The sequence below is a fragment of the Dromaius novaehollandiae genome, chromosome 27 (assembly GCF_036370855.1).
Source record: "Dromaius novaehollandiae isolate bDroNov1 chromosome 27, bDroNov1.hap1, whole genome shotgun sequence".
Classification (NCBI taxonomy): domain Eukaryota; kingdom Metazoa; phylum Chordata; class Aves; order Casuariiformes; family Dromaiidae; genus Dromaius; species Dromaius novaehollandiae.
The window spans coordinates 2,491,887-2,504,714 of record NC_088124.1 but is presented as its reverse complement, the minus strand read 5'-3'; the positions used below and the strand labels follow the sequence as shown (position 1 = coordinate 2,504,714).

The 12,828-nt window shown below is 60.3% G+C and overlaps 1 protein-coding gene across 2 annotated transcripts; it reads right to left on the bottom strand.

The window, feature by feature from the left end:
* Positions 1 to 1,170: 1,170 nt before the first annotated feature.
* Positions 1,171 to 12,620, bottom strand: STRIP1 (striatin interacting protein 1). Of its 2 annotated transcripts, none has more exons than XM_064497950.1 (21): positions 12,496 to 12,620; positions 10,848 to 10,917; positions 10,188 to 10,262; positions 9,494 to 9,628; positions 8,931 to 9,051; positions 8,471 to 8,539; positions 7,989 to 8,095; positions 7,384 to 7,511; positions 6,759 to 6,941; positions 6,378 to 6,595; positions 5,993 to 6,058; positions 5,718 to 5,781; positions 5,163 to 5,234; positions 4,797 to 4,871; positions 4,472 to 4,569; positions 3,890 to 4,016; positions 3,687 to 3,787; positions 3,368 to 3,434; positions 2,955 to 3,059; positions 2,462 to 2,666; positions 1,171 to 2,137 (listed from the first exon to the last, which is right to left on the bottom strand). In XM_064497950.1, exons 1-21 carry the CDS (start codon positions 12,589 to 12,591, stop codon positions 1,890 to 1,892), a joined length of 2,430 nt encoding a protein of 809 aa, XP_064354020.1. In that variant the 5' UTR covers positions 12,592 to 12,620; the 3' UTR covers positions 1,171 to 1,889. The 2 variants fall into 2 exon arrangements, with proteins under 2 accessions (XP_064354020.1, XP_064354019.1); XM_064497949.1 differs by lacking the exon at positions 12,496 to 12,620 and adding an exon at positions 12,306 to 12,489.
* Positions 12,621 to 12,828: the final 208 nt, after the last annotated feature.

Genomic DNA, 12,828 nt, shown 5'->3' with positions numbered 1-12,828 from the left:
TTTACAGGGGTGCCGGTGCTGTAAAATCGGCGCTCTGCGCTGGCCCGCACAGATGGGGAAAGTTTCGGAGCAGGCGGAGGGAGGTGATAGAGGTCCTGTCTCTCCCCTCCCAAAAGCCAAGTCCCCCCCCCAAGGATGGACCCACCTGATGCAGTGGCTTTGGGACGAGCAGGGGACACCGGTGCGGGGCCGGGCTGCGCTTGGAGGATGCGGATCCTCGTAGGGCGGCCGGTGCCCCAGGAGCACCCCAGGGAGGTGCCCTGCGCTGGGTGGCCCAGCTCTGCCCCGCTCGGATCCGTCCCCACGCGGAGCCGGCTCGGAGCTGCCTCAGGCTGAGCCAGAGGGAAACCAAGTCCACGGGGAAAAAGCCCACTCTGAGCCTCAGCCGAACGTCCCCCATCTCTTCTCCCGTCAGCCCAAAAGCTGCCTAATCCCGAGCTGCCCCCCACCAGCCTCCAGGCCCCGGCTCTGCCCGGCCCGGGATAATTTCCCCCTCCGGGAGGAGGAAGGCGTCCGAGCGTCTGCTCCAGCGGCATTAACCAGGCGACCACCTTCCCCGCTGCCGCCTCTGCCGTCATTTAGCCATCGCTCCCAATTACAGCGGAGCCAAGGCAGCCCCCGGGCTCAGGGCTGCCTTCTTCCCCGCGGCCCAGCTCCGGAGACGCTGCTCCCCGGGAAGGGGCTGGCAGCAAGCCCAGGCCACCACCTCTTTTTGCAGGGGGTGAAGGAGAAAGTCCCCGTTACACCACCAACACACTGAAATACCCAAGGCGGGTCGGAGAGGAGGATGGGACCATCAGTGGATCCCATCCCTGGTCCCTGCCACCAGCCTTCGCTCAGGCTGGGATCAGCAGGGATCCCCCAAGCATCGCCCCGACTCGGTCCCCACAGTGCTGCCATCAGGGCTGGTTGCAAACAGCCTGACCTGTTCCCAGAGAAACGCAAATGCCTGCTCGTACCAGCCAGGTCCTGCCCCAACCTCTCCGGCTCCTCCAGACAGCACGCTTTTGGCTCACCCATTCCCCCAAGCCAGCAGCTTTTGTTGCAAGCCAAACATTAAAGATAAAATATTAAAGTTAAGTATCACTTCAGACCCATCACTGGATTTACCCTTTGCTCCTTCCTTAGGAAAAGCAACGGGGACGCAGACAAAGTCCAGACACGCTCAGCTCAGAGATATCACGTGTATGTATGTATATATATATATGTACAGCTCATCCACCCCACCCAGTGGGGCGAGGGAAGACTGCAGTCCCCAGCCCTCCCCGGCCCTCCGGCAAGGGGGACAGCCCCAGCCCCTCCGCCCCACGGCATCGCGCCCCCAGCACCCGGGCGCAGGCAAGCCCAGGCCGCTGCATCCCCGCGCGGGGTCTCGCGAGGGGCAGATGATTTTTCTGCCGCGGCAGCCCGTGGCTATCTGCTCCCCGTATCCCACAGCAGCACCAAAGGGACCCTCACCCCGATTTGCCCCGCTCCCTGCTCTGCCGGCTGCTCGCGCTCCTCAGCCCTGGTTAGAAAAGGCAGGAGGGTGACGGCAACGCGACAGCCGAAAGGATCGACCCGGCGTGCGTGCAGCGGGTCTCTCCCATCCAACCCCCAGGGCACCGCGGCCCCTTTGCACCTCCACCCTCGGCACGGGGTCGAGCCCAGCACAGCCTGGAAGGAAGCAGAGGGGCAGCACAGCACCGCTGCGAGGATCCGTCCCGGCTCCAGCCTCCTCCCAACCCTGCCGTGGGGCAGCCAAGCCCCTCCGAGCCTCGCGCCCCAGGTTCGCCCCCCTGCCCCACGGCTGGAGAGGGGCCGCGGCATCCTCAGCGCCCAGCCCAAGCTCGAGTCTCTCCCTGAACGACCCCCTTCCTGCCTCCCGCGTCGTCCTCGCCGCAGCGCCGTCACTGCAGCAGCTCCTCCCAGGAGATGGGCCGGGAGAAGACCTCCCTCTCCAGCCACAGGTCGTAGTTGACCTGGAAATCCTCGGGCAGCTCCACGCGCTGGCCCAGCACGCTCTGCAGGCAGTTGTCCACGGGGAGGAAGTCGGGGTTGCTGTGCGCCCGGTCGTAGCGGCGCGAGTTGAAGCGCTCGATGCTGGCGCGCAGGGCGCATTCCTCCGCCTGGAAGTCCCAGGGCCGGGCATCCAGGTCTGCGCAGAGGGAGGGGCGGTCAGAGGGGAGCTGTTTGGGGGGGGACCTTCAGCCCACCCACACCCCACAGGCCAAAGCTTTCTGAGCCCTCAACGAGCAATATGAGGGGCACGGAGCAGGCAGCAGCCAATGGCTGAAACACTGCCCATCCCCAGCCCCTTCCCTGAGATGCTGCCACCCCAAATCCATCCCCAGAGCCCAGACCTAAGGGCTGGATAGGCCCGAAGCAGCAAAGGGACAGTTGTGGGCTCAAATGTGCCACCGCACGGAGCAGGAAGGGCAGTGGGTAACAGGACGCTTTCCAGCGGCTGCAGAGGACGTACCGTTGCCGTAAGCCCAGTCATCATTGAGACGGTGCCGGACCTTCTGGTAGATGGCCGACATGGTCTTCATGTTGCTCTTCCTCCACTGCCGGCCCAGGTACTTGGTCTGCACCTTGAGCAGCTTCAGCACGTAGAGCTGCATCATGGCCTGCTTCACCTTCAGCGCCCGCTTCAGGATGGGTGCCGACTTGAACACGACCAGCATCTGCGGGGCAAAGCCACCCAGCGAGTGGGAGAAGAGAGCTGACGAGGCTGGGACAGACACTCGAATGCCTCCCACTACAGCGTGCACACACTCGTCCTGATGCCTTCTCCTCTCCCCCTTCACCTACCCTCCAAGCAGCCACCCCCACCGCTCTCCCTGCTCCCCAGCAAGGCCTGGGGTGGCACAGGAGGGGCGTCCAGGGTATCCACAGCCCCTTCACCCAGTCCAGGCCCCCGAGACAGCCCAGTGTGGCCCTGCCAAGCCTCAGCGGGATTCCCCAGCTCTCACCATGGTGCGAGAGTGCTTCCACTTGGTCAGCTTGTTCAGGATGCGCAGGAGGTTGATGCAGGAGAACAGGTTCCTCCAGCAAAACTGGTTGTTATCTCCAGCTTCCTGCAGGGAAAGCAAAGGCTGAAGGAACAGCGAGGGATCGGAGTGGGGATGAGGCCGTTCTGCTCTGAAGACCCTTGCCCAAAGGAGCACTGACTGGCTGTCAGCCAGGAGACACCGGCCAGAGCGGGGAGGTGCTGCACCCACTGAACCCCCAGTGGTCCCAGAAGCTGCGAGTAGAAGAGCTGAGGGTGCTGGGGCAGGGTACAACAGCCCTGTCCCCTCCTACCCTTACGATCCCCTCCAAGAAGCAACCAGCCTGCAGAGCGTGCCCAAGGCGCCAGGGCCTGGAGGGGAAGGAAGCGACTTACCAGGCTCTCCGCCGTCAGCTCCGGCAGCTCGTGCACCACGCAGTACGGGTAGTCCAGGACGGAAATGCTGCGGAAAGGAGAGGGGACATGTTGCTCCACAGACTCTACCTGGGGTAAGGGTGACACAGCCCCCCACTTCCCACCTGCAGGAGATCGGCTGCAGATGGCACCTCCCTGGTGTCTCCCCACGCCCAAGTCACAGCCGGGGAGAGATCATGGATGGGGGAGAAACGCAAGCAGGGAGCCACCACCCCACACCCAGCTGGGCTCCCTGCGGCATCCACAGAGGGGACACGGGTGGGCAGCCCCCCGCCACTACCTGTTTTTGGCAGTGATGTAGGACATGATGTTCTGGTTGAAGAACTTCAGGATGAGCGGGATGCAGTTGGCAAAGACCAGATGCTGGGCCATGTACTCGAACTGGGAGGAAAAGCAAGGTGGGCAGGTGAACGGGGGTCCATCCTGGGTGCTCCCCATCCCCAGAGCCCCGTGGCAGGGTGGTCGGATCCTGGCCCACCTCACCTGGTAAATGTGATTCAGCTTGAAGTGTTTGAGCAGGAGGAGCAACACAGCAGAAATGGCTTTGACGATGATCTCCTTGTGCCGATTGACGTCGACCCCCAATTTCATGCTCTGCAGCACTGTGGTCCTGGGGGACAGAGAGGGATCCTCAGGCTGGGACACTGTCCACGTCCTGCCAGCCCTAGAGAACAGCCAACGCACCCTTCCCTTCCACATCCCGTCACTTAATCCCAGGTTAACGAACGAATAGTGGTCATTGGCTATGCTTCACCCCCAAAACGCACAGTCAAACCCATCCATGCAGCACTTGGACCCGCTCTCCCTGCCCTCAAGTTGCAGCCACCTCTGGGGAGCAGCATGGACGTTGCTGAATGGTGCACAGGGACACCACACTCAGCAAAGGCAAATCCTGTAGCTGATGGAAGACGGATCCACTGGGAAACGGAGACAGGGCAGAGGAGCCTCCCAAGATGGACAAAGCCAAGCCTAGCTCCAGCCTGTAAGCTTTGCCTGCACCCTGCCAAGCTCCAGCCCATTCTCTGTTCCGTTTCCGTTCCACCTAGCACCTCCACAGTCACTCACGGCATCTCCTCCGGCAAGACGTCTGCCAGGATGTTGATGGAGTCCGTCTTGGCTTTGGAAGTGGGGGCTGCAGCAAGGAGGATCTTCAACAGAGCAATCTGGGGAGAAGGGAGAGCTGCACCAAGGGATGGGGGAGACCGGCCACAGACCTTCCCACCCACCGCAGGATGAAGTAACAGGGTTATATATATTGGGAGAGGAGAAGACCTGGAGGATGTCACTGAAAAGGGACAGAGCAACAGGAGACCCCAGGACCAGGCACCCCCAGATCAGCTCAAGGGGGATGGAGAAGGGCCCAGGGGTCCCACAGGGCTCCCCAGCTCACCATGTACTGCGGCAGGCTTGGCAGGAGGCCCTGGTACAGGATCTCAGCAGGAACTTGCTCCACTTCCTCTTCCCCCTGGTGCCACAAGAGATGAGATAACCTCACACCACGAGCAGCCACCAGCAGTGCAGGTCTGGCTCAGGGCTGGGCTCTCTGATCCCAAGGTAAACCACACAGCCTGGGATACTTCTCACTCCCACCTGATGCCCCCCAGCAAAACCCCACTCTGCTCCTGGAGAAATCACTCCTTCCCCAGCGAGCCACAGAGCAAACCTCCACCCTCCCGACGGCCAAAAGACCCGGCAGGACCGAGTGCCCCCAGCTCCCACCTAGGCATCTTTACCCCCTCCTCGTCCCCACACTCACCCCTGAGAGCGGGGAGCGCAGGTACTCGTCCTCCATGTGCACTTGCACCTCTGCGATCGACGTGTACTTGTGCTGCACGGAGACAGAGCAAGGGCTTCATGCTACAGAGCTCAGAGCCCCCCACTGATGCCACCTACCCCACCCTGCCCCACGGTGCATCCTGGAGCTGCCCCAGCAGGACAAGGTGTCCTGCTCTGTCCCATCATCTTTGTAGGTTCCTCCAGAAACCTCTGTCATTCCTGTCCATCAAGTACATCTAACACTGGTGACCTGACCTCGATAGACAGGGCGGCAGGGGAGGGTGGTAGCTGCTGGCCTCCCCTCTGGGACAACCCCAGGCAAGAAAGGAAAGAAGGCCAGGGAAGAAAGGGGCTTAGACAGCCTGGGAGGGCAGGGAAGAGAAGAAAACTTGAGGCCTCTCACCCCCAGGGCTGACCTGAGCAGAGAAAAGCCAGGAAAATGAACCACTTGCCCTGACCTGTGATCAGTGCAGTGGGTTGGGGAAGGGGCACCCGCACAAGGACAGAGATCAGAGGAGTTCACCAATACACTCACCTGCTTCAGGGTTCGGATGCTCTCGTGGATTGGCCTGGGCAACCCCACCACGGTGTTGGTGTCACTAGAGAGAAGGAGAAGAGTAAGGCCAGGTGCATTCAGGAGCAAACTCTGAGCCAACTCCACAGGCAGATCAGAAACTGCCGTTGAGAGGAGCTGGCAAGCTTAGGGCTTCTCTGCTGGCAAGGGGAGGGCGATGACAGCTCGCACACCACCGGGCTCTGCAACACCCCCCAAAACGGGCAGCTCCCCAACCTGGCTACGCAGGAACCTACCTGCCCAGAGTGTAGCCAATGAACTTGCTGCGGCTGGACTCCAGGAACATCTCAATGTCTTTCTCTCTGCAGGAAAGGGACACAAGAGGAAGATATCACACCTTCCAGTCAGCCTAAATTCCCCCGGTTGCTGGGTTCATGAGAGCCCCAGTCACAGGGCATCAGAAATAAGTACTGGTCAGGTGAAGGAGATGGTGCCCAGCCCACCCCACCAGGAGAAAAGCCACCGAAGAGACCATCGGATTGACCACCCCAGCCCTGATATCTTCTCTGCGCCCCTTGCTGAAGTTCACAACGAGGGGCTCTTCAACCTCCGCTGTCTTCCCCAGCCAGTCGCTCCAGCTCTCCCCACAGCCTGACCCCAGATGCAGTCCCACGGACTCACCGGACCTTGGGGGCCCAGGGCAGCCCCTTGGGGCAGGCGATGCGGTCGCTGGGGGGATGCTGGGTGGGGGGAGGCATCACTTCATCACGTTCGAGGGGGAAGGTCTCTCCCTCCAGGCTGTTGTCGTCATCGTTTTCTTCCTCTTCCTCGCGGGAGTCATCAGCTTTGTAAGGGTCCCGCTCATTGAAGGCATCGAGGTTATCCTGTTTAATCAAGGCCTGGAGAGAGAGAAGCAGGCATGTGGGAGCCGCACGTCCCTCTCCCACAGCTCACTACCAGGCAGGCAAATACCCTGGGCACAAGTTGCTCCAAGACTGGTGTCCTGGGCCCAGCTGTCCCTCGATTAACATCGCTGTCCCCAGCCCCCTGCTCCAGCCTCACCTTGTGCTCCCGCCGGCCTCGCTTCTGCTGCTGCTCGATGAGGTCGGAGGCCGATGCCGGGGGGGAAGCAGCTCTCATGTTGCGGATCACTTTAATGCTGTCTTCCGGGAGCGGCGGGAGGCCCAGGATCTCCCGTTTCTCCGCCTTCATGCTCTGGAGCTCCTCGAAGCCTCCCAGAGTGCACTGCAAGGGAGACCATGGGATCCTGAGGGCAGGAGAATCCTCAACACACAGCATCAAGGGCTTCTCCACCTGCCCTTCCCAAATCCACACTCCCAGAGTCCCAAATCCTTCTCCACAGTTTAGAAACAAGATCTGTCTGCCCCATGCTGCTCTCATCATTGCGATAGACCAAAGGGACAGGAGGGTGCTTGGCAGCTGCAGCAGAGGTATCTGGACCTTTTCTTTTACACAGACCCAAGCTCAGGACCTTGCTTTGGCTGCACCTTGGAATCCAGCTCTAGAGACCACTAACCAGTGCTCACCTACAGCGCACAACTACCCAAATTTATGCCGGAAAGACAGGACAGCACAATGACAGCCAGCCTGGGGGCACAACTTCCTTCCTCTGTTAAAGGTAAAACTACAAGACGTATGTCGGCACACCTCACGGCCTCTCTCTTACCAGCACAGTCTTCCAGAGCAAGAGCAGCACCTTCTTCATGGGAAAGTGCGGAGCATGGCCGCTGCAGAATTTGGTCACCATCCCAAAAAGCATCACAGAGAAGGGCTCGTTGTTGTACAGCGGGGCTCCTGGATTCACGCAACGATAGCAAGGCTGTCGTCACACTTGCACCTCACACCTTCCCTCCTGCACACCAGCACCACTGGCCCCTGCGTTCTCCCACTGGTCTCGGCAGTCATTCTTCCCTGTCACCTCCCATCTCCAACGTCCTCACTTCATCCCAAGCAGCTCCTCTTCCTTTCCAAGGCCTGGCACCCTCCATGATTTCTTACCCATATGTCAAGGGGAAATAACAACCCCAACATTCAAGGCTTCCCCCCAGGGGGAGAGAACCATGGCAGCAACAAAGGCTGGCTGGCTCCCTTTGCTCACATCTTTCATCCCCTCCAGCACGGTTCAGCCTAGATACAATACATCTCACAGGAACCAACCCAATGCTACCAGCTCCTATCAACCGATGCCCAGATCCAGCCACCATCTCACTCTTGCTCTTCACCCGCTGGTAACCGCCGTACCGTTATCCCCCCAGGCACTGTGCTCCTCACCCAGCTCTGCTCGGAAGGTCTGTCTCATGGTCTTCCACTCGGCCTTGTCTCCCTCGGCTTCCTGCCGGACTGTCTCCACAATCAGGTACATGATGTTCAGCAGCACTCTGCAAAGGGCAGAAGGCCGGGCTAATCGCTACAGGGCACGAGGTCCCGAGGGGTTACAGAGACGCTGCCAGCACCCGCTGGTCCGGGGGAAGTCTGGATTTGCCGAGATCACAGCCTGCTTCGATTCACCCACCCCACACCAGGGGATCAGGGATCAGACACTGGAGAAAGGCCTCTTCGGTGTGGGGCAGCGTACGAGGTACCACAAATGCAGATCGACAGAACGATCGCAGTTTTGCAGACTGAACTGCAAACCAAAGCGAAAAAATACCCCCCTGCCCTGCCACACTTCACGGCTTTCACCTCCCCGATCAGCCGCCTGCCCGGCGCACAGGCTGAGCGCTGCCTCCTCATCCCAAGCCCTGTCTCCGTACCTCAAATCCGTGCTGTCGGCCAGGGAGATGGCAGGCTTTCTCACGGCACTGCTGCAAGCGGCGCTGTTACTGCGGAGGGAAAACAGCCTCAGACAAGGGGGCTTTCGAGAGATTTTAACCCCGCCATGAGCAACCCGCACACCAGAGCCAACCCTTGAGACAGGTATTGCTGCAACAAGTCCCAAATTAACAGGACAGTCAAGGGAGGAGGAACAGACCTGTTTCTGTTTGCTGCCAAATAGCACAGCCAGAAAGAATTTCTGTATAATTTGTGTCTAATCCTACATTACAGATCTATCCAAAACAATGGGAATCATTCCAGTACTGCAGGGATTAGATTAGAGACAGACGACGAATGAGACCAGGGACAAAGCAGCTGCCACAAACTAGAAAAACCCATGTCAAGAGCTCCAGAGCCATTTCTGAAAGCATCTTTCCACCATCTTTCCACCGTACTCACTCAATCTCCATGTTCAGCAGCTCCACCAAAGCGTTGAACGTCCCCACTTCCAGCAACAGGAAGATGTTATACCTCATCCAGGCCTGCACGTCGGCCTCGGAGCCGCACTCCCCAAAGGTGCCTGCAACAACATCCTTGCTGGATCCGAGCCCTGCAGGAATCCCGAGGCCCTCCCACGCAGCCAGCAAACTTTGCACGGAAAACGAAAACCGCATCCACAATTTAAAGACAAGAAATCAGACGCAGAGGACAGAACTGCCCCCTTGTGAGTAGCAGAGCCCAGATCTGGCAGAGCTGGGACAGCACGTCAAGACGGCCAAATTTTGGGCCAAGCTCCTGTAAAACGTTTGACTCCCAGTGCTGTAAAAAGCTCCTAACCTGAAAGGAAGCCACCCTGACAGGTTACCTTAGTTCCAATCATCCCAGGTGATACCAAGGATACAAGGGGGGAAAAAAACTGATGAATTTAAGTATTTTAAACCAAGAGTTTCCAATCTGTTGCCCAGATTTAGCAACCGAGAAAGTAATGAGGCAGAGCCCACCAGCCCAACGCCGTAACATACCTTGGGCAACGTAGAGGATGGCTCGGGCAACCCTCAGCCTCTTCTCCCGCGCAGTGACCTCCAGCCCGTCGAGTAGCCGCATGGCGTGCGTGCGATGCTGGTTCTTGTCCAGCTCAGTCCATTTCTTGTCCCGCACTGAAAAGCCAAGGCAGCCTGACTGAGGGCACGTACAGCCCCTCTGTCTTCACTGGACATAAACATCACACGAGAAACCTCAAAGCATCCAGCGTGAGGGCAAGCAGGGCTGTCCCACCGAACGAGGTGCTCATGAGACGCTGCGAATAACACCCAGGTACATGTGAGACGGGCAGAGGGGCATCCCCTGCCTTCCATCGCACAGCTACATGAATCGTGCTCATCCGAATCGGCCTTGGCAGCACTCCGACATCAGCCGCGCCCAGCGGCTGATGGGAAACTAGCTGGATGCTCTTGCTGCTGCCTGTGTTTTCCAGCACAGCCACCCTGGCATTAATGAGGCATCTAGGACATTAACACAAGCGAACGCTGAACAAGCCAGACGCTGCGAGCTGCGTCCCAGGGCCGAGCCAACACGAGTCTCGAATACAAACCCCGCACGAAGACCATCAGTGCCTGGATCCTGCTTTCTGATGCGGCAGTAACGCACCCATCCCTGCACATCTCCTCCAGGAGATCCCCGCCCAGAGCGGGGAGAGGCACAAGAGAAGGTTCTCACCATGGATCCTGAAGTCTTCCTCAAAGCACTTGCGGTTGAGCAGGAACTCGGGCCCTTCCGTGTAGCTGTACAGCTCTGCCAAGGAAGCACAGAGAAAGCAGTCAGGTTTCTCCCAACATGCTCTCAGGGAGCTGCTTGCAGACACCAGCCAGGTCACAGCAGGGAAACCACGGGGCAGAGCCTGGGCATCCAACCTTGGCCACCCGGGCACGGCTAGCTGCTATCAAACACCAAAACAGTTGTTTCTACCGTCTCTTTCTTTGATTTATGTGCTTTCATTGCTAAACGATTTCAAGGCAGTCTTTCACACCACAGTAATGCAGCTGCAGCATCCGTCAAGCTTGAAATCGGCCTTTCCAAAGAAAAGATGCTGTTTCAAGAACCTGGAGAGAGGCCTTTCTCCAACAACCTCCAACTAAGCCATCAGAGAAAGCTGCAACCCGGCCAAGTCAACTGTCATTGTAACCAAGAGGAGGGAAATGCAAAATACACACCCAGCATATGGCAAAAAATTAATTACATGACATCACATCCCTTTTAACATGAATAAGGTGTTTAAAGACATCAACAAAGCCATACTGACGTTGATGGAGTCCCTTTAATCTCTACCAAGAAAGAAATCATGGCTGATTAATTGATCCATCAGGACGATTCCCTTACCAGAGAGCTCTGCTGCCCATTTATCAGTATCTGCATACTCAAACTCCAGGTCTGGGGACTCCGAATAGCCCTGAAAGCAAAACAAAAATTCAGTTAAATTAAAAAATGTTTCAGGAAAGCAAGAATCCCTAAGACATTCACAATTCACCTCAGCCTGCTGCAAGTCCAGGACTGTATTTTCAGTTTAAGAGATCAAAAATTTATCAGCAGCGGCTTAAACGTTACCAAGGCAACCACTAAAGCACCTCCTGCATCTCGATTCGCGCCTTCTCCCTAGCCTTGCTGTTGGTGGCAAACAGCCGCATTCAGCCCGGCTGCATTTCTGCCACTGCATCACCTGTAAAACACCCCAGGAGCCCAGAGAAAAAGGCTGAAACATAACCCGGGGGACAGGGCACGTTTGGTCTCGGGCGGGGAGCAAGTTAGATCGAACTGGGGCGCTCTCAGAGCTCGCGAGTTTTGTATAGACATGGGTCAGCATGAAAACCTGGGCTATCACCCCAGCACAGACCCAACCAGCAACGGAGAAATGCCAAGAGAATATGAACAGCAAACGAAACGACTCCAGGCAGCTTTGGCGAGGTTGGGAAAACATCGAGCCGGGGCGAGAAGCAGTCGCCGTAGCAGAACAAAACATCTGCTCCCTTTAAGCAAGCCATCGGCACGGACCCACGGTAAAACCCTCGTGAATCCTGCGGCACCCGCGCCCGCGCGAGGGGCGGATTCAGCAGGGTGGTAGGTCACAGGCAGAGGCTCCCCACAGGGCTGGAAGCGGCTCCGAAGCCTCGGGGAGGCCCGGCAGCCCTCTCCTCTCCCGCACCCAGACACGGGCGCTTTGGGGGGCTGCGTTCGTGCAGGCGACATCCCCTCGCCCCGGCGCCAACCCAGCGCGGGGAAACGGGTACCGGAGCAGCCCCTCCGCCGCAGCGGGCCGAGTGCCGATCGCAGCGGCAGCATCGCCCCGACGGGGACGCTCCGTCCGGACCCGGCACCAAGCGGTTGGAGCCTCCCCGGGAAAGAAACCGGGTCTGAGGGCGTTACACAGGGCGAAGCCCCGCCGGACGCCCCGGCGCTCGGGGGCCTCGGCGTCACCCCTTTTCGGAGCCGTCCCCGGCACCGAGCCGGTTCCCGGGCACCCACAGGAAGGGCCCCGTCCTCGTCGCCCCGCACCGCCCGGCAGAAGCCCCCAGCAGCGGGCGCCGCCGGTACCGAGCGCGACCCCGAGTTCGGCCGGGGCGGCGGGAGCCCGAGACGGCTCCGTCGGGGCCCCGGCTGGGGTTGAAGCCGGCACCGACCCGAACCGCCCCCAGCGGGAGCCCGGTACCGAGCCAACCCCGGGCCGGGCCTGCGCCGCCCGCCGCCGCAGACGCCGAGCCCCACACGGGGCGGCCCGGGGGGCGCCGCCCGGGGCCTCCGCCCGCCCCCCAGGCCGGGGCCGGGCCTGGCCGCGGCGCTGACCTCGGAGTCCTTGCGCGGCGGCCGGCCCAGGTCGCGGGCCTTGCCCGGCGGCGCCGCCCCGCCGCGCGCCTTGTTGTTGCCCGGGAGCGGCCCCGCGCCCGGCCCCCCGCCGCCGCCGCCGCCACCGCCGCCCGGCTCCATGTCCGCCGCCCTCCGCCGCGCGCCGCGCCGAGCTCTCGCGAGGACTCACCCCCCCTTCTCGCGGGAGCGGCAGGGAGAGCCGGGGCAGGGCCGCCGCCATGTTGGGAGTGGCGCCGGGCTCCGGCCGCTCCGCCGGCTGCGCCATGGCTCCGCCCACCCGCCGCTCCGCCGAGGCGCCGCGCGTCACCGCGGCGCCCCGCCCGCCATGTCCGGTGCGGCACCCGGCCCGGCCGGGAGCTCCGCCCCTCCGCAGCAGCCATGTTAGGTGTGGCACTCAGCTGACCGCGGCGCTCCGCCCCGCGCATCGGCCATGCTGGTAGTGGCCTCCCCTCCCTCCCGCAGCGCTGGGAGGCGCGTCCCGACGCGTTGAGGCCGCCATGTT